The following is a 22,373-nucleotide window of genomic DNA, read 5'->3' on the forward strand; positions in this document are numbered from 1 at the left end:
GGCGGTGGCTGGTTCAATTCGGAGTCTTGGACCTTCAGCATTTATTATTAATATTATTATTATTATTTTAATTAAGGCTATTAGAGATCAAAGGTGATAATGAATGGTGAGAGGTGAGAAATCAAAAATGTATCCAACTGTAATGCAACTCCTTCAAAATACCCAGTCTTTTTCTCCCTTTCAAGCTGTTAGGCACACTTGTTATTTGCATCTACTGTAATGGAAGTAAACATTCTTCTTTTAGTTTTTGTCCTCTGCTGTGCAGAAGTATCAATGAAACAACACACTGAAAAATCAATAGTGCATACAGACCAGATGGGGATTTCATGTGTGAGCTACAAAAAAGTGATAGATTTCAGAGGAAAATATTTACATTTTATGCTATGCTTAATTTTATTTGTTTTTGAAGTCCTAATTTGAGGACTTCAGTATTTTTACTTTATTACTATTATTTATTTTTAGAACAGACCATTAAATTTCACTTTAAATACACATATATAAAGATATGTGTTTTATATGTATGTTGCAGATATATACGTGCCAGTTGCAGACATGTACACTGCCAGTGCTATATTCATAATGAATGCTATGGAAACAAAATAATGTCACAGTGTTTACCCATCTATGTTAAAGTCACAACAGATGTAACTCATAAAATGGAAGCTCTACACAGCCTTTGATTTTGAAGAAAATGGAAAACTATATAAACTTCATTAAAAAAAATACTTAAAATATTTGCTAGAAAATGTAAGAAGATCCATTTGAAACAAGATGGAAAAACAGTGTCATACAATGGTATTTATATCAGCTGAGCATCAGTTACTTTGTCTGCCATTGCTACTTTAAAACAAAACAAAACAAAACAAAAGAACCCAAACACACCAACTCACATCACCCAAACCCTTTATAGATAATTTCAAGCTGTCAGGATTGAATATGTTAACTCTGCATCAGTTTTCATGTGTCATCTTCTACCTTGGTCCAGTTGAAAATTACACAAGCCATAAATTAGCTTTAAACAAGCTTTGAATCACCCTGGAACTAGTTTTCAAATTAAAGAGCCGTCAGTATATTACATGGTACTGTCATTTTATTACCCCAATCAATTCTGTGTGGCCTGAGGTAGAAAGAAAATGGATGCTGTCTTCATTTGCAAAGGGTTTATCTCTTACACCAGGCTCTGAAAACATGACTGCAGTAATGAATTGGAAGCCAAAGTTACTAACAAAGACTTTTAACAGTAGCAAAGTAGAAATATTTGTCCCTCTTTAGACTTACAAAAGGAAAGGAGAAAGCAAAAAAAAAAGCAAAAAAAAAAAGCCCCTTCTAAAACATGAAGCCAGCTTCTTAAGGCTGAAGGACTATGGGAAGAAGCGAGCCTATTTTTGTTGAAGTGCCAACGTGCTTTTAGCCTCCGCAAGCATCATTTTAGTACTGCATTTAGCAGCCTTCCTGGGTCAGAGCAAGGTCCCTCTGCAGCCCTGGAGGCAGAAGATGCCCTCCTAGCAGCCAGGTGCTCTTGCCTTCCCTTGTTCTCCCAGGTGCTTACTTGGGAAGTCTTAGTCAGAATATGGTAAAATCTAGTAAATACAAGGTATCTGTAGTTCTTCACAGTTCCCAGGCAGACAAAGTAAAGCCCCAGGAGGAATGTACTGTTTATCTCATTCTATTTGCACATGAGATCAATCACTTTGTCTTTCTTAGGATTTTACTCTGTGCTGGTTAATGAGGAAAGAATACGGGCTTTAAAAGTCCCACTTCACATCTGTAAAATTTCATTTCCCTTTTCTGTTCCTACTTTGATACTTTCCTCATGTTAATTTTCTTTCATATTTGACAGTCTCCTCTCTTCCTCTGCCCTCTCCAAAGACACAAAATTACAAACATAGCCTTTAAGGTACACGTGCTAACGTCCTGCACTGCCAGTCACATAAGCAACAGTTTTGTGCTGTCCTTGGCTATGTTTTCTTTCTCTTGGGAATGGACAAAGATTTCTGTGTGCATACACTGTCAACACAACAGACTCTGCTCCTCAGCTGACTCTGAAACTACTTCAGTTCATGCAACAAACCTGAACCTAGATCTAAAACCTCTGCCTTCTTTAAATGCAGAAATCAAAGTAAAACCTTTTATAATTCTCTATTTTCCCAGTACAGAACCTTAATTACATTATTTAGCCTCACACCTTTTGTTTGTTTGTTTTAATCAAACTCTGTGCAATACAGACGAACTAGTAAAGTTACACAAAGTTTCCAGTAAATACCAACCTGTTTCAATTTCTTATCCTTCTGACTTTCTATAAACTACAGCACTGATAAAGCAAGCTTTCATCTTTGAAATCTGCCGACATTTCCAAGTGTAAAAGCACAATTTCCCATTACAGCTGTTTAAAAATAAAGATGCTACTATTGCTTAGCTTTCATTAAAACTGTTTGAACTAAGTATTAAAAGAAATAAGGTCATATGTTTGCTCAAGATGCCTTCTTCAAATGGAAGAAAAACAAACAAAAAAACAACAAAACAAACAACTCCCAAACCAAACATTAATCTACACATACTTTAAGCTAGAAAGAGTACTCCCAAAATAATGTTTTTCATGTTTATTCTTCCAACTTTATAATATGCAAATAGAAACAGCAAACAGCAGAACTTTTTACTATTTGAAGATATCATCACTCACCGACCTCTGGAATCTGAATTAGTTTCCCCTTTCTAATTTTCCACATTTCCATTAGCCAGTGTACTATTCCTACCTCTCCGTGGACTGAATCCTCCACTTATAAAATCAAACTCTCCTAGATTATTATATTTTCCTTTTACTCTCCCATCATTCAAAAGCTGTCTTTCAGTACCCACTTTTATGACCCTAAAAGTCTCTGAATTCAATAACCAAATGTTAAAGCACTGTAATTAACAAAAAATACATAAAAATAAAAAGCTAGAATTAACCATGAAAATATAGGTTGTTGACACTAATCTCATCTCCTATACATAATGCAAAGGAGTACACCTTTCCTGTTACTGTCACAAACTATGACCATTGATCACAGATACACTGTAGCTCAAACTATTGGCAAAAAAAAAAAAAAAGAAAAAAAAAGTATAATGATATAAGCATCTATTTGTATCACCAGAAATTTTTAGTCTTTCTTCAATAAAGGGAAAAAGCCAATATCTATTTTTCTTGTGCTATATCCCCCATGTTTCAGATAACTTTGTAATTATCTGGTGTACCAGAGCAACAGATTTTACATGACTATCCTTTTGCAGGACATTAATATACTGGCAAGACTGCTGTACTACACTATTATCATTGCATATAACAGTAACTCAATACCTTTTCCTTTTTTGCTGATACCGCTTTCTTCCTAGTTATTGTTCTGATATATATTTTTTATTATGATTTAGGATTGAGGTATATACTATAGCCCCCAAAATTATTTTTATCCTAATTTTAAAAGAGTTTTAAAAGCTCTTTAAGACAATACACGATTTATTACTGCTGGATCGGGATATTTCATCTTCCCCATGTCCATTTGGTACGGCCCACATGTCTCCCATCCTTTTTTCTTTCTCTAAAAGAGATAAGACCAAAAGTTGCATAACAAATTCTCAAACATATCACAAGCATCTACAGTAAGCGTGCCTCTCATTGTGCTGCACATATGTGTCATACAACTTGCAACAGCTGACCTCAGTGTATTTGTAGAAAGACACTTGTATTTTACACCTAAGGTTTAAAATACATTTTCAGATCAACAAATGTCCAGAGACACCTGCTATTACCTATGGAAGGAGCTGCTGCAACTATAATTGCTCCATGTGTAAGACAACATTTGGGTTTGCAGTCCTCTGTTTCCATGAGCGGTATTTCTATCCTTCAGCAATGGTCTGGGGCTGACCACAGCAGTATATTTATACAGTATCTCCAAAAGATAGCTTTACACCACTTGTATTTGTTTTCAAGTCATGTTTAAGCCACCCCAAACTTTTCAAGCTCTTGGAGCACAAAGTGACTGCACTCAGGAATCCAGCACCATTAATTTTGCGGTATGGCACAGCAGCAAACTTACTTCCACCCTGCAGGCCAAGCTGCCCATTCACACCATTTCTGGTCCAAGCAGTTTGCTTCTCCCCTCTTCCACATCTTGAGAGAAAGCGTACACAACATTCGCTCACAATACTTCGCTAACACTTTGCTTGAACTAGAAGATTGGGCACTTGAGAAGATCTTTGCTCAAAAACCAGCTGCTTTATTCTAACAAAAATAGAACGTAGCTTAGAAAAGGCTTTCTTTCAAGCACACAATCTTCAGATATTATGCATCAGCATGCAGAGTGCGTCTGTCAGATGTTGGAACAAAGGTTTAAATTGTATCATCTAACTTAATTCTCAAGACAGGGTCAGCACATTCACTGAGCTTTTTTTTCTTTTTCCTTTGAGATGTCCTTTAAGTAATATTTATTTAGCTTCTTACATCTTCATCAGTACTGATTCTTGCTTTTCAGCTCCTTGAAGTTCAGATTTTCCCAACATAACACAAAACAGAGTGATGTTAAAATGTGTGATCACCAAAAGCATCACAAAATTGTCAGACTACTTATTAAATCAAAATTGGTTTTCATCTCTCCCCACTTCCAGATTTTTTTTCCAGTAACAAGAGGAAATAAAGGGATTGCACAGTACATCATTCTTGCAGTCTCAGTTTATTACACAAGTTTTATAGCTCCCTAAACTTTCCTCTTATGGCATCCTTATCTGCCTGTGCTTCAGAGGTTTTCCATAACCACTCTGTCCTGCTCTGGCAGAAGGCTCTCTGTGTGTCCTCCCCATCCTTCTTTCAACTTTACCACAGCCTGAGGCTTAAATTCATTCTATTCTCTCCTGAGAGGGTTTTTGTGTATTCCTCCATGTAGAATTTTCTCATTCATAACAACGTATGTGTGCTCACATTTTCCCTTCTGTGCCAAGGGCTCCTCTCGCAGTCCCATTAATTTTCCCCATCCTGTTTCTCTCTCTCTCTAGATCCCCATCCCCAAAAGGTACCACATTTTACTTTAAATTTTTAAAGCACAGAAACAAAACATTAATTCAAAACTATGAAATATTTTAAAAGAAATCAATCCATCTATACATGAGCACTCATATAAAAATGTTTCTTATATCCTCCTTTTCAGATCTCATTGTAACATCTTAATGTGCCAAATTAAAAATAAAACCTCACAGATATCCTTTAACAAGCCTCAAACAAATATGTTAGGAACTCTATTTTGCGGGTGCCCCTGATTTATTCATTCACACTGGTCAGCAGACTGCAGTAATTAAAGAAAATTTCCATGTAAGTTTAAACTACTCATAGAGATACACACTCTTATTAATGCTAAGTAGCCAGCTAAAACAAGGATGTTTTGTTCTGTCAGACTGAGCCACACTGACAAGGGACTATTTGCTAAAAAGGGAAGGAGCAGCCTAGTTGATACAGTTTAAGATGTGACATTAATCAGCCATCTTTTGCTGAGCCTGCAAGAACTGAAAGGTCAAACCCAGTGCTGCTGCTTTAAAGCATCCTCAAAAAGGCCTAGAAATTCCTCATTCTTCCCTAATTAAAAACACTGAAAATGATATATGGAACGATGAGGCTACATTAACTCAAAATATTGACCTTAGTCCCTTGTTCTAGGAGGCTTTTTTTTTTTTTTTAAGACAGAAATCCTTTTTGTTTCTCATCTATATTTAAAGAAAAACAAAACAAAACAAAACACCAAGCCCCTTACTTTTCAGTACAATTGCTTAAATAACATTGTGGCCCAGATTCTTTCAGTTAAAAACATTTTGCAGGCAGTGCTTATACAAACACTCAAATTACTAAAATTAATAATCTAATAGCATATATTTGTGTATTAAATTTTAGGCTTTCTACCTTGAGACTCTACTGATACATAATTCCACAAAATCTGTTATTGAAATGGGAAATAGCTTTTGTAGTCAATAAAGCTAAAGCAGAAATCCCTTTGATACAGTGAATGTAAGAGTGATTTTAATAGTCACTTCATGCCTAAACAACTCTCTTTTGATGTTACTTCTTCACATCTCCATTAAACACATATATCAACCTTAAAAGTATTTCTCCTTCCACTCCAATGATAAACACCAGATGGATCACAATCCCGTCATGTGAGAGAGCAGAGAACATGTTCTGAAATGCAAAGTGCTTCCTAATCGCTGGAAAGGCCTCTCCTGAAACAACCAGGGCTACCACGACTGGCTCCAGAAAGATCTGTAGAAGGTAGCATGCACCTTCCATGTGAATGGCACATGTGAACAAGACTCCAGAAAGCACGTGATGGAAGAAATTAAATAGTCCAGATGTAGAACATTATGGGCAGGATGAGTTAAAAGTATTTTGAAGTTTAGATATTTATGAGCCTCATCAAAAGACCAAAAAAGATCAAAGGTCAAGAATCAACTATGCAAGTCCCAGCACAACACACAGGGAGAGTCAGGACGTACCGGCACCAGCACTACTGTGGTGCGACAGGAGGAATTGTGGTGTTGGGGATCAGCCAGATAAGCCACACATGTTTCAGAGACATTCCTGGTTTGGCCATAGAGACTGCATGTCCACCTCCAGCTCTGGAGTCTGCTGAAAGAACCCCAGCTTGCATACTTGAGATCTTTCTGTAACATGAAACAAAGCACAGTAATTGGTTGCAACTGGGTGATTTCCTTCAAAAATGAATGCCTGATCTTAACCAAAATGCTAAGATAAATACACACTAAAATACCTCAGATTAAGATCCATGAAAATGAGCACACCAGCATGCAGAGCCATTTCAGCTAGTCAATAAGAAATGTTCAGAGTAATAGGGTGTCTTAATGCCATCTTTAGTCAGAATTCAGCAACATTACCCTGGACTACCAAGAGTTTCAACTCCTCCTCTTGAGATTCACTGCACTGAAAGCTCTCTGGGGTCTAACTGCCCCACTGTGATTGTTTTGCTTTGTGTTTTGTTGTTGTTTGCTTTTCCCTCCAAATAATAAAAAGAAGGACAAAAACATATTTAAACCTTTACTACCTTACTTCTAGCAGATGGTTTGGTTGCTGCCCTAAATTCACTGGTCAGTCATTCAACCATCATAAGGCAGAACCTGGTTTACTTCCCTCTTCTGCTTAAGAGGGTTAAAAATTGTATTTATCAAGAGATTGCCTAACCCATCTCACTGTTCTTTAGCTGAAGCAGGTAGCTTTGCATGTAAGAATGATTCACTGGGTAAAATGCTCCACTGTAGATTAACCAGGGTACCTCAGAAAGGATTTGTATTCCAAATACTTTACTATTTTGTACCAAGCAGCTTGTTACAGGATCTGTCTATGCTGTACCCAGAAAGTACATAAACAACTACAGCTCTATAGGTCATTCCAGTGAGGGATTAACGACAGATTAGTAAATCACATCTCCCACATTTCAAACTTTTTTTATTTTTTCATATTTAGCTTTTAAACGTGGGTGATAGTGAAGACTCTTGAAGCTGTTCTTATGTGAATACAGACATAATAACCTTGAAAAAGTTCTTTACCACGACAATAAACAAAAGTATTTAGAATTATTTCGAATTCATTTTGCTCTGAAGTTGCTTTGCCTTTTGCAAAACTTTCATCCTAAGTAAGCGGTGGAGATACTGATATGATGTGCTAGAAGAAAACAGTAGGGCAAATTGAATATTCACTCAATACATAATATACTTGCATATATGATTATCTGATATGTATCCTTATTTATTGCAAAGGATTGGTTACATATTTAATATTCATTATGTCAATGACTGTATCAATCTGCTGACACCCTTCTATTTCCAAAAATAAACATATAATGTGATTAACCCACTCTAAGTACACTTCTGTGTCTTCCATAAATACTTGAGTTATGTTGCTATTTCCTTTTTGACACTTCTTTTCTTTGGATATTTATGTCACATTTGAAAGGATACCATCTGCCCTTCAGTCTTCACGAGATTAGTAGCTAGAAGAAATCTTGCTATCTACAGATTTCCATATAAATACATATATATATAGAGAGAGAAAAGGTACTGTTTGATGCTGTTGAAATACAATTAAGACTTTCCAAACATGCTCAAAGGTGTTTCAAACCACTGAACCAGATAATAATTTTCAACCATTACCAAAGACACATTTACTAAAAATCTGAGATAAACTTAATTGCTACCAGAATTTAACAATGCAATATGCATTTTAAAGGTTTTGTGAAAATCTTTTGAAAAGCCACCTTAAAATTCCACACAATATTTGTGCGCTTTCTTGGTAGAGCTAATTATAATGCTCTTACAGTTATATTCCCACACAAGCTATTTGCTGAGCCAATTTTAAGGAGAGGGAACTTTTCTGCGACAGAATGCTAAAATTCAAGTGGTGAGGCACTCCTTTGCTCAGAAAGTGGCTGACACAGCACAAATCAGCAATGCCCAGCTGTCTTCCGCAAAATGTCATTAAATGTGGCTGGCACTAAGAGAATCTCTATTTGAGAATGGCGACTAAACCTCACGACCACTATCTAACACTACCACAAAAAGAAAACCTTGACTATGAAAAATTCATTACTTGCTTAGCACATCATAAAATGGCAATTTCCCTCCCCCACTTCCCCATCTCCTTTCTCTCTCCCAGTTCAGCATGACTGGATTTTGTCTAGTTAGCATTAGTAATTTATACTGATGAGTGACACAATACTTTAAATGGCATAGATGGCAACATTTCTTTGAAAGCCTTTAAAATAAAATCAACCTTGAGAGTAAACATGCGGAGGTAATTAGGCAACTACGATTATGTGTTCAGATCCTATCCAGAGACTAACAATTAAAGATCTACCTCTTCCTCTATTATACAGAATATGATTATAGGTGATGTGCTAAGATAATTTGCAAGGTAATAAAGTTGGACTAGTTGTGAGGAATTAAGATATATAATTCTTCTTTAATTACATATATTCTAGTTCTATATAAGGCATAATGCAAGAAATATATATAACAGGTGAAGAAATTTATTTCAGGCTTTTGGTAGCAACAGTAAACTACTTTGCAAAATTAGAGTGGATAGGGATGTCACCAGAATCCATATATACCCTTGCACTTCTCGGGATTCCTTTTGCTTGTTTTTATGTAATCACAAAGTACACACCTCTTGTTACTTTCTGTTGACAGTCTTCAATTCTTTGTGAATATTCGAATAAGAAAAGATTATGCTTTTTACTCCTGCCCTCCTGGCAGCTTGTATCATGAAAACCAAAAATTTAATCAAGACTCAACAAGGTAAAAAAAAAGGTCACTTACAAAACTTTTCATTCATATTTTTTGCAGATGCTTTCAGAATCAGTATGTGTTTTACTAATTAAGTAAATAACAATCAAAATTTGCAACTAGCTTGTTAATAGAAAGTAGCAATGGTCAATTACAATTTATTGGTAAATTTGTTTACAATTCTACTGCCAGCATGAAGCCCCTAATTATCAATACTCTAGGTTAAAGGCTCATTATTTTAGGAACTCTACAGCAGGGAGATGACTGGATTGATGAAGTGAATGAATCTGTGGTGTTTTGGCAGCTACAATTTGGTGACTTTCAAACTCTAATATTTTCCTTTTGTGACTTCATTTAGAAAGGAATGTAAAACTGACAAAATCTGGGTTAAAACTGTTATCTATGCATCTTTTATATTTCTATACATCATCTTCAAGATGTAAAATACATTGTCACAATGTTACTCAACAGCTGTAAATATCTAGAGATTAATTTTGAAAAGCAAGAAAGAGAACACATCCAGATCTTTTAAAAGGCATTCCTCTTGTCCTTCCCAGACACTACTCTTCCATCGGTCTTCTCACATACTTTGAAAGTATGCATACCAAAGAGAAGTTATAAAATCATCTTCCCGTTGTGGGGTGCTGAAAATGTGCTGTCATTTTTTATTCTCTCATGCTGTGTTAGCATAAAACTATGTTTAGTGGCTTTATAGACATGATGCTTGCTGCTTTTTGGATTTTTTTCCAATTGCAGACAGGTCTCAGCAGAGACTCCTTGCCACTCAGCACTGCACTAGTGGGCAACTTAGGCTGTAAATTCATTTTGTCATGGCTTAGGAAGTGTAAGTCATAATTCAGTAGAAATGCAATTTCCCAGATAAACTGTAATTGTAAGCAGATTTTGTTAGAAGCATAACCTAAAGAAGGTAAGAGGGAGCAGTGGCATTTCTAACAGCTGCCCAGTGAAAAGATTTTGCTTCCTTAATCAGTACCTTAGGGGAGGTAATAGTTAGTCTACCAAAACTAAGCCGCATCTAAACTAGAGCTTTAGATACTTAAACACTAGATTGTATTTATTCAGATCAGATGCATTAAAAATGTGTAGCCACTATGCTGTGTAATTTAGATTATTTTTAAGTTTGGCACTTTACTAGTACCAGGTGCCTCTTAAATGTTCCGTTGGAAATTGGATATAGGTGGGTGTATTAACAAGAGTGAAAATTAATGACTGAGCTTGTTTCTAATTTCAGCCATCCTTGCTTGTTTTTACTTCATTAACTATTTTTAGTTGCAATAAAGCAAACTGTCAAGAAAACTTAGGAAAAACAGGACTACCTCAGTAATAATTTGATTCATGAGACACTCACAAAGTCTCTTGAAAAAATAACATGCTTCATTTTAAAGATAGTATGAGGTGTGTGTATAGTAACACTGAAATGAATCATCCTCCTGAGTAGTATTTGATATATGTTTTCTTCCTGCTTGAAACGTTTAGCATTATAGAAGGCATTGGGTGACACCACTCATCCCCCACTAAGGAAAAGAACTTGTAACAGTGTGCAAAGTTTTGGCTTCGGAAAAAATGTTGAATTGTTGGGTTATGAAAGAGAATGAATGAAGTTAAGTAGCAAGGGATTTCTTCAGTCTCCTAGATAAGAAAACAGGGAAAAAGAAAATGAATCTTGGAAATAAAATAAATTTGGGATCAAGTACCATTAAAGTGGGGCTTTACTGACAAAAATACCTATTTAAAACTGCTGTGCACACAGTTTCTAGTATAACAAGATCTGATCAGGTTTCTTATAGCTTTTTTGGGGGGGGGGGGAGAAGGGGGGCAAAGTTTAATATAAGAACAAGTTATGTATTTCACTTTGCATTCCTAATCAGTACTTTAATCTATCCCATTGTTATGCTTCAAAATAAGAAACCTGTTTCGCATTTGGAACAACTATACATCATTAAGAGTAAGATCCCCGTATTTCAATTTCTTCTGGTTGGCATTAGATCTATTGTCCTCTGTGGAACCAGTCAAAGACTTGTTCAGAAAAGGTTGTGGAAAGAAGAATGTTGTAGTGTATCGCCCATTTTTCACTATACTTTTTTGATACAGTTAAACTGCACCTAGTAAGAAGTAACAGGCACTAGAAGTCTAAGGCTGTGGCAGTCAGTAACATGGGGTGTTTGGAACAAGTAGAATTGACTTTGATGCAAAGAAGAATTCAAATATTTAAAATAAACATCCATTCAAAAATATTTTTCAGTGCTTAGCTTCTTTTTCATTAAAACCTAAGCTTTCTACTTACACTATGGGAATCTTCTTCTGGCAACTGAGTGTATCTGATTATTTGGATTAATTTGTGGATTTAATACCAACTAACTTTACGCTGAGTTTATCCTCTACACATAAATCAAGTCCCATCTTAAGTTAATTTCAAGGCTGATTATTTTTGGAACATTTTATGATATAAATTATTCAATACATAGATTTTTTTTTATACTTGTTTGCCAGAAAATAACACAGGCTGTGCCAACTCATTTTTCTAAAAACGATACCTGGGGAGCAAATACTAGAACAGACTTGGCAATATTTCAGCCAACTGATAAGAACTACCCCACACTACAATTTCACCCTTTTATTTATTTATTATTTTTTACTATCTTGATAGTCAAACTCCTTCCTATGCCAAGGTTTGGCATTACCGAAGTTCTTAAAACAGCATGTAAGTGGTAAAGAACTTCTTTTAAGTTTTGTCACAGCCTTACACATTTGGATTCTTTTATCTTGTTTGATTTCAAAGAAATCATTTCAGAGCCAAGGTTTGACGGTTCGTCACAAACCTAGGAAGACAACGACTTCAATGTAACCACATATTTTCCAGTTGCTATATATATATAAAAATCTTTTATTACATGGCACAAAACATGTCCCACTCTGATAGCATTATTCAACTCTACTCAAACAGCTTTAAATATATGAACAAATACAAAAAAGTTTAATTGTATTGTTCATGATCACCATATAATAAAATAGGTCAAAATACCCATGCCTAGTAAAAGTGAAAACAGATTCTACCTTTACAAATGTAGTCACACTTTGCAATTTGTTATTCTGTAAACCACTTTGAAATACTAACTTAAGCCTGAAGACAGTAGCATAAACATTGAGTTTTTTCCATTATATTCTGTTCTGCATGTATCAGCCAGCAGATCTGTTAGCAGTATTCATTTGTCATTTTTCAGGTGCAATGTTGTTCACCATGGTGGCAGAACATTTGTTTGTATGTTGTGTCCTCAAAAGAATGTGCACTGACTAAATTAGGCTCACAGCTTCTTTATAAGCATTGCAGTCACCCTGTCAGAATATGCAACTGAAACAAGTTTGAATTAACACAAAGTAACTTTAAAGATTTTTTGATTTATTTTTGTAAAGATGTATTTTAAATATAACTTCTTAAAATCACATTGCACTGAATGATATCTACATAAGTACTACAAAACATATTTCCAACATGATTAAGCATGCATATAATGGTATCAGCCTGTGACAACCTCATATATTATATTCAAATAGGGTTTTCTTGTATATATAAAATGTTAAAGACTTTGGCTATACTGGAAATGTTTTGTACTGAACGCTAGTAAATACCCAGATAAAGTCTGTCCATGTAACACTCATTCAATCATCTTCTACATGTACTTAAGCAAGCAGAATCCCTACACTGTAACCCTTGCTAATCAGAACTGTCTAGCCTCCTCTCTATAGTCCCTGGACAGTAAAAAGCAGCTCCAAGGACAACTCATCCAAATTTAAGGAAAATGTCTAAAATAAAGGTGCAGTATCAGCATTTTACAAATAGGAAGCCAAGACCTAGGGAAAGTAACAATTAGAAGTTCTATTAAATTTGTTACTAGGTTTTCAATAGTCTAGACCACATTACTGTGGAGACTACTTTCAAAACACAACTTACATTATCACCTCTGCAGCTCTGAGAATTCAGCACTTTTGCATGTCAGGCCAAAGGATCCAAGCTGGGCAGCAGCAAATGAGAAAAAGACCCACACTAAACATCTGAAAATTGTAACTTGTCTAGCATTCACAGGAGCTTAGGGGTGAGAAAAGGGTAAAATTCAATCTTCCAGTCACAACTCAACTACTTCAAACATAAGGGTAATCTTCCTTTTTTCTGTTCCTGAAACCAACGCTTTTTTTTTTTTTCAGATCTTGTAAAACCTAAAGACAGTGTTTCATTCTAATACTCAACCCAAATTCATCTCTTTCAGTGACCCCTAACAGCTAAATCAGCGAAGGCAGGGGTCCTATAGAACATAAATAAATAAATAAAAATCACAGCACGAACTAATTAAAGGCTATAAATTCGCGCAGAGTCACAAAAAGAATAAAGTGCTGCATGCAACCTTAATTTTGATATTTCCTACATGTTGAGAGCATGACATCATGATTTTTTGGTTCTCCTGTTATATATATATATATTTTTTAAACACAGTTGTATGAAAGCAAGCAAGTGTGCAAAAATACTCTCCAAATTTGAGACAAAGGAATAATGAAAAAAATAAATTCCATAACCCATGAGACTGACATCTGCGCAACTCAAGAACAGACAAGGAACTTCTACACTCCTCATAGACCTTCTCAACCACCCACTTCATGTTAGCATAAAATTCCATAGACTAAAGGAATTAAATTAAATTCATTTTCTTTGACCAAATCAAGAGATTTGCAATAAATTTTACATCATGATGTTTCAATTATGCATTTTAATGATTTTTAATTTAAAAATACTATTTCCAATATTATATTCAACGTTTTAATATGATAGCGTCCAATTATATTTGCTTATTCACTATGTGGAAGCACGATATACCAAAAGAAATGCTGCTGCTTTGCTAATAAGCAAAATTATCCATGATTGCTTTCCAACACAAAAGGCGTACAAAAAATACTATTTGCCAGGGCTGGCGTGTCATGGCTTTGTCATTCCAGGAAATATTTCCTGAGGGGTTTAGATGAGAATTCTACCCGTATACACTGACAATTTATTTCCACTGAAAAAATGCAATACAGTAAAAAGATGAAATAAAAGCAAACTAAACAGAAGTCTACAGGCAAGGCAGCTGATCTTGCAGCACTCAAATAATGACCTGACATGTACACTCTGCAGCTTTTTACAAAATAGATTGTACACAAAGATGAACAGATCGAAACCAAAGTAGCATGGTCATTGTCACTAGCATGATATATTTTTAAAGTCTTTGCTGCCTTGGTACTTTGCAAAATTTTGAAATTGGAAGAGATACTTCAAACAATACTTTTTAAAAGGAAGGCAATAGAAAGGAATACTGAATAGCCATATCCTATGGCAATAGGACTCGACAATGAGGCCCTTATTGCACATAATGAACACATGGTCAGGCCACATTTAGTCCCACTAAATATTACCACATCATAATAGTAAATAATTTGGTTTATTTATTTTTATTAAAATCAACTTAAATAAGATTCTATATTCCTTCTGAATATTATTACTTGAAAGTATCGAGAAAATTATGATTTACAGTGCTGTTTGGCAATACTGAAAACACACCCTAGCCCTTTCACTGGGTGGATGGATAATGTTACAGATATGGAGAGCTTACAGCTTCACTTCAGCTTTCATGTGGCGTAACAAAATCTACAATGTTTTTGAGATGAGAGAGCTTGTCAGACCTTAGTAGTGAGCATCACCCATTCCATGAAAGTGACAGCGAGAATTACCAGCAGAGAAACTGTTGCCCTCATGCCCTACAGCAAAGTCTCTCCCTGTCTGTTATTTGACAGGCAGGGTAATATGGGAATATGCTATGTTGGTGGAAAAACTGACACAATTGCTAGAGTCCTGTGACTAGTGTGAGCAAAATGGAAGCAGCATGTCCAACACTTGTGGTAGATAGCAATTTAAAGCATATGTTTCTTACTGCTACATTACATCTCTTATATCGCTGATACCTGCAAGTGTTTAGTAAAATATGAAAATAAAAACACATTATTCACTGTCATCAGTATGCAACTCCTCCTGAATATGTCAAATTTAAAATCATAATTAGAAATTAAAAAGCAACTAAACCATTATATGCTATGCACTATGATCTCCTCATTGAAATAGTGTAATTTACTTACCGATTGTTTTCAAGCGCCAACACTGCTACAGAAGATATTGTTGCAGAATTTTAAAATGTAAACTCTAGCAGTGATTTAAATTGGATCATAACAGATGAAAAATGTTGAAGGAATGAAAACTAAACAATGGTCTCCTTGGCAAAAGCTGGAAATTCAATCCTATTTTGCTGCTATAATCTGTACTAGAAACTTCACTGTGACATACCAAAAATTGGATTTAGTGAGTGACTGAGAGATTGAAATTGCTGGGAGCTCAGGCTTGCAATTCATCCATAGGTCAGGCAGAGTGCAGCAAACCAGGCAACCTTCTCTACAGTTTTCCTCTTCCTAGCTCTAAGTACACATTTGAGGGAGTAGGCCCCCTAGCGAGGGGCAGAAAAAGCCTTATCACGTCAGTTCCTGCTGTCTGTGAAAGGCTGTGCAAAATCGTGGATATAGAATACACAATTGTAAAGCCACACAGAAAATTGAATGTGAAAATGATTAAGAACATACACAGAGCCCTACAACTTTTACAACCATGTTCACATTAAGGAAGGTTTGCAAGGAGTGTAACTCAATGCTATGTTGTTTGAATTTGAATTTGTAATAGAGTAAAACAACAACAACTGCTACATAAAAAGACTTTAAAACATACAGAGCAATATAGCTTTTCAGAGAAATTTCTCTGCTCATTTTTGTGAAAAAGCTATGTGAACATGACTACACAAAACCACAAGGAGTCCCCACAAGACAATTTTTCAGTATCTTTCATATACATTTTCACTCAAATACAATTCAAACTGCCTGAATTTGAAAGTGCAAATGACTTTATTAAGTATACTCATTTAGAAGTCTCTGTGAATGAAAAAGAAAATCAGACACAATAACAAGCATTTTTTTTTAATTTGTAATAATCACTAACATAATACAAAATACATAATCATTCTAACAATAAACTTTGTTTACTCTTCAGAACACTGTGGTTTTCAACTTAAAACTAACACATACCCTGCACTAAATGAAGTCAATCATACTTAATTTACACAATGAAGTATTTTAAAATTTTTATCTGGTACATAGTGTGCTAATCTCCTGGAAAACACATTTAGAAATTACAAACCCTGCTTTTTTGAGTTTGTTTACTCAGAAGAAGCCAAGAAAATTGGAGACGGAAATTTTAACTAACATTATCAAGAACACCTTTTAGTTTAAGCAGGTGACAGAAATTCAATAACAATTTTAATTCACTCTTGGAATGTCCATTGCATGTAAGTGGTATTCAAGAAAGATTGCTTGATGTCCAAACTGTAGTGGACAGCTAATTTCCGATGTCTGTCTTCATATCTCCTTACAGAAGAATTTGATTAACCCCCCTGCCACGTGAAACTGAGTACCATATCTTCCCAGTCGGAAAGGGACACTATCAAGTCAAAAAAATTATATCACTGTATGGACTTTTTGTACCTACTGTTCTTTAGAGTAACATCCAAGTAGGCTAACACAGAACTTATAGCAGCACTTCTGCAGAGCTGTGTCCCTGTATATCCAAATAGTGATTCACTTCCTTCTTACTTAAAATATTCTGCCAAATACCAAGAAAGTAGCAGAACAACCTGTCAAATTCTAGAGAATTTTAGAATGCTCTCATGTAGGTTTTTTGTTTGTCAACTTTGATGTACAAGATGAATTTGTAAATCCAATTGTAAAAATCAAGTGGAAAGTGTCTCTTCACAGGTTATGTTAATGACAGAAAAGAATGGCAGTACTAAGAAAACTGCAGAAAAGTAAAGAATCAAATCTTTATTTTTTTCATAAGCCAGAACTACAGAAGCATACTATTTCTGTCTATATCATGTGAGTTAATCTAGATCAGAAATTTTGTTCTGATTTTAAAATGTTGTACTTGATCAAGGCATACTAATCAACATAAAGTATTAAAAATTTTCACAATTTTTACCAGTGGGGAAAAGAAATACTGATTTATTCATTCAAATAATCTTCATTCTTTTTGAAAAAGATATATTTTCCATCTCTCCTTAGAGGTTTTGTTCTGTACTAATCCAGAAATACTTCCACTTGTCAATAACATTATCAATCTCGATATAGTATCCTTACTCCTTTCTCAGAGAACACCATAATGTGAAGAGAAAACATTTAACTCAGATAATAAAATTCTCTTTATTGATTATTTTCATTCTGCATACATTCTGTTTTTTAACCTGTTTTACAGAGAATCTGAAATCATTACTTTATGACCTTCTACTGTTTCTCAGTGCAGATCAATTTATAACATTTCAACACAAACTTCAGATGCTCATTAAGACTGCTAAACCAGCATACTCCAACTATTTCACAGGACGAATTAACTTACTTTGGAAGATGTAGAGTCACATTCCTGACAAATCCATCCATAGCCAGTCTGCTTGGGAGACTTTTTCAAGGGAGGGTCTAGACAGCCAAAATGGTAGCAGAGCCTGCATTCATCACACCTGCAAAAGAAAAAAAAATCTATGTATATATAAATTGTGTTTCTATTTCATTTAAAATTGAGTGTCTCTGCAACCCTCAGCACAAGATTTCTTGATCTATTATCATGATAGAGAAAGTACATTTTCTATAAGTGGTATTTTCAAACACCAACATTTCAAGTAGGTTCTGCCTAATTTGGAATATTACAATGCAGACACTCACGCACCACTTTCATCATTATCTTATGTAAAAGACATTATTTAGGAGACTTGCAAATTAAAGAAAAAAATATATAACCAGCTCAATTTTTTAGATACATCGATGACATTTTTTCAGAAGTTCCTTGTATTTTTTAAACAGCAACAAGATTGACTTTTAATAGTTTTAAAAGATTTATTTAAAACATATTTTACTCATCCATTTTTTCAGAGCCAATTGTCACGTGCTCACACATTCAATAATATAAAGTATAATTTACAGCTATAAATTTGATAGTTTTATCTGTGACTATGCAGGTGATATATAAAAGCACAAAACATTTTCTGATTCTCTTTGAACACACGGGAAAGGGATGCTTATTTAAAAGGATTTCACTGTGATCTTTCACTTAAAAGAGTCCTATGCATACAGAAAAATTTTATGTTTTTATTAATAAAGTTTTCATTACTGTTTTGTACTATGTATAGTCCACATATGAAACTCAAAACATTTATCATAACTATTCCTTGCTCACCCATTCTTAATGTACCAACATTGAAGAAATGCTACAGTATGAGTCCTTTAGGAAAGGATCTTTAAATTAAACAGTAAAATAATATGCTCAAATGAAGAAAAACATTTTAAAAGCAAATATTTTCATATATCTTAAAGAACTTCACTTTATTTGCATATTCTCCTATAAATCAAAAATCATAGAGTGGCTCAAATTCGAAGGGACCTCAAAGATCACCTAGTGCCAACCCCCCTGCCATAGGGGTGGCCACCCACTAGATCAGGTTGCCCAGGGCCTCATCTAACCTGGCCTTGAACACCTCCAGGGATGAGGCATGCACAGCTTCTCTGGGCAACCTGTTCCAGTGCCTCACCACCCTCTGAGTGAAGAATTTCCTAAAATCTAACCTAACCTAACCTAAATCTCCCCTCTTGTAGTTTAAAATCATTCCCCCTTGTCCCATCAGTGTCTGAAATAATCTATATTCTATATTCTGTTGTATGAAAAATAAAGCTTTTTAAAAATTTACTTCACAATATTCTCTTCAAGAAATATCCCTAAACTCTGAACTAAACCAATACAAATGATCCAAAAAAAAAGAAATAAAGTAAAATTAAAAAAAAATACAAAGAATTCTCCTACAACTTTCTTTCTCTGCTTCCCTTAATGCTCATTTTCTCCACTACAAAGCATGCAAACATCACCAGAACACACAGGGTACCACAGAAGGAGGAAGCAAATAACAGAACATCTTACTGTACTGACAGAAGAAAATATTCAGGTGGCTTTTCTCCAGGAATGAGTCTCCAAATAAAAAGCAAGCATTTTAAGATTATGATCACTTAACCTAATTAAACACTTTTGTCCTTGCTACCAAGGCTATGCTTGCTAGGGAAGCTGCCTGTTTTTAGAAGGTATGTGTAAAACATGAGCAGTGGTAAGGGCACTGCTGGTACATCTTCTGCTAGTAGGAATTCAAAGCAATAATCTACCTGTCGACAGAGTGCAAGATTGGACTGATATCGTGGTATTTTCCTATTAAAAAAAAAAAAAAGACTACAATGTAAACTACTGTAGTTTACTAATGTAAACTACATTACAAACTATATATTTAGGCTTATTTAGTAATAACTCAGTCTAAGCCCAGGACAAAGAACACACTGAAAAGTGAAAAAAAGAAATCATTCTGTTCAGTTTTTAAAGACACAAGAGTTCTGTTGTAGAAATATATTACTTAGAAATATAAGCAGTTTTATTTCTTGTGAAAGGCATATTAAAGTAACAAAAAGGTTGAGAGTGGGAGATGAGATAGGTTACACTCCTACATTTCAACAGTGTATGTGACCTTCAGCAAAAGATGAAGCCTCCTTTGAGCCTCAATGTTCTCATCTGCAAAGAAATATATTTTTCCTAACCTATCTCTGTATCTAGAATCTTGTTCATGTAAGGGCTTGCATTTCAGCACTGCTTACCAGAGCTCTGAAGTCTCCCTTCTTGTAAACTGGGACCCTCTAAGTAACACAAAATAAAGGATCACACTGTTTGTGATTGATTTGTTGCATTTCAGAACTTAATCCTAAAAATCTACATCTGACTTCGAACAGCATTAACTCAGGTTGCATTTTTTCTGAAGCAACTGCCTGTATGTAGAAGTGTTTATATGTTATGTTCAACAGAAACTGTGTCCCCTTTCTTCCACTTTGCCATCTCTTACATCTTTTTCATTTTATATCTACAATGTAGTATTTCCTGAATTCATCTTCAGCCATGTTTCAGAAGTATGCTGAGGAAGTCACTAAAAGCTGAGCTGAAATAAACAGAACACTGTGAAAATACAGAATCCCCATTCTAAAGCTGACTGTTTTTAATATACATTGTTGTTATTATTATTTCAAAGCTGGTTAGTTTGGCAGAATCAAAATTGCATTTTCTTAGAATGAGTTAACATGTCTGAAAGTTTTCAGACACTAACAGCTTCTATCTGCATCTCAGCAGCTGAGAAAATAAAAATTACAAAAGCATATTCTCATGTATCAACATTTAAAAAGCTGCATGATTAATAATGAGGTTAAACCAAATATTTTTAAACACTTCTTCATATTGTTTTATAATGGAATACAGATTTTGTATTGTGGAACACAACTCCACGGAATGTGAAGTTCCCAGCATGACACTGGGAAATTGGGATTCATACAAATTGTACCTTGGTTAAAGGCAATGCACTAGCTGTCTGGCAATTCTGTTGTCTGCCGACACTGAATTAGGGCAAAAAGTAAAACTTACACACAGCTTCGCACAGAAAACAGAACGGGTATTGATAATTCCGAACTCCAAAAGAAAACCTTATACCTAGGTTAAAATGGTAGTGGTAAAGTGAGAAGAAAATACATACTAGTACCTGTGTTCTTTTGTCTAGCAATATAAAATGACACAAAATCCACTGTCAGACTCAGAAAGTAAGAAACAGACACAAAATAAGGAGTATTTTCAAACTAAATTAGAGAATGAAATTGTTGGGTCACAAAAGGTGTCACGCTGACAGCCTCCCAGTCCTTCAGTAAATGCCCTCACAGAGCAATCACAACATGGACACTTACAGAGCAAAGGAGCTACACTACATTGTCGGTTACAAATACCATCCACTTCCATCTTAAGGATGGTTTAATAGTACAAGTTAAGCTACTGGGTTAGGAAAAAAAAAAAAAAGAGAGAGAGAGAGCACAAAACAAAGAAACCCTTCTGCTTCTTCCATTTGAAGTCAGTTAAGTCAGTTAAAATTGTTACCCTTGCAGATTCAAGGTCGTATTTTCAAAACTGTTCTAAAACTAGCAAATGTTTTAACTTACTATTATTTGTGGATAACCTTGTTCATGTTTAAGTACATGATCTGTAACTGTAATTAAGTGCACAGCCATCTTCAGTGGTCTGGCTAGCAGTTGTACCTAAAACTTTGTGAAAACCAGAGGTCCACACAAAGATAAGCTAAACTAACATCCTAAATTACTTTTAAGGGACAGGTCATTGCTTACTATCAATGTTTTAACAAGCTTGAAATCACTTTATGCATCAAAATTAGAAATTGCTGTGTTCCTCATCCCAGCAATTAATGAAGATAGATATATGACCACTACATACTGAGAAAATGGGGTGTGAAGAAGAAAGGTGAATTCTGAAGCACTACGTTAATAACTTGAATAATAATAAAATAAAATATTTTTCATTTAAAAGGATACAGAATGCAAGTCATCTACATCTTCACATCAAGAAAGCTTGATTAGGCATTTCCATACCTGAAATATGTCTGCTTTGCTATTTAATAAAGCGATCTCCATCTGCTCATGCCCTTGGATTTTTTATTATTATTTTTTAGCAGTACATCTGGCTGTGCTCAAGCCCTACATAACTCTGCATTTTCCTGTTCATAATTAACTAATTATCCTCTAATCAATAGTGTAGATACTGATTTTACAATGTAAATGAGATAAATGAGATAATGGCTGGGGTCAATCTCATTTTATTTACAAAGCCCAGCACACACATCCAATTTCATTATATTGCATCTACCTGCATAGGAGGGAGGCTTATCAGTTGGCCTGCAGAAGTCTCCATGTGAGCACTGTGCTTTTACAGACGAACAGTGAATACAAAGCCTGCCCATCACTGGCACATTTCTAAGTCACTGGTTAATACCATATAAAACCACAAACAGCTGACTCAGCCA

At 35.0% G+C, this 22,373-nt stretch overlaps 1 protein-coding gene across 2 annotated transcripts in view; it reads right to left on the reverse strand.

Moving 5' to 3' along the window:
- PHF14 (PHD finger protein 14) overlaps nt 1–22,373 on the reverse strand; it is a 163,184-nt gene that overhangs the window by 39,537 nt on the left and 101,274 nt on the right. The window contains exons 17-18 of one of the 2 annotated variants that reach the window (XM_083824578.1): nt 17,843–17,960; nt 6,511–6,678 (exon numbers count right to left, since the gene is read on the reverse strand). In XM_083824578.1, the coding sequence (XP_083680704.1) occupies nt 6,511–6,678; nt 17,843–17,960 (286 nt within the window). The remainder of the gene's footprint in view (nt 1–6,510; nt 6,679–17,842; nt 17,961–22,373) is intronic. The other variant, XM_083824579.1, reaches the window with a different exon arrangement.

Source organism: Anser anser, assembly GCF_964211835.1.
Source record: "Anser anser genome assembly, chromosome: 2".
In the NCBI taxonomy this organism is placed as follows: Eukaryota; Metazoa; Chordata; class Aves; order Anseriformes; family Anatidae; genus Anser; species Anser anser.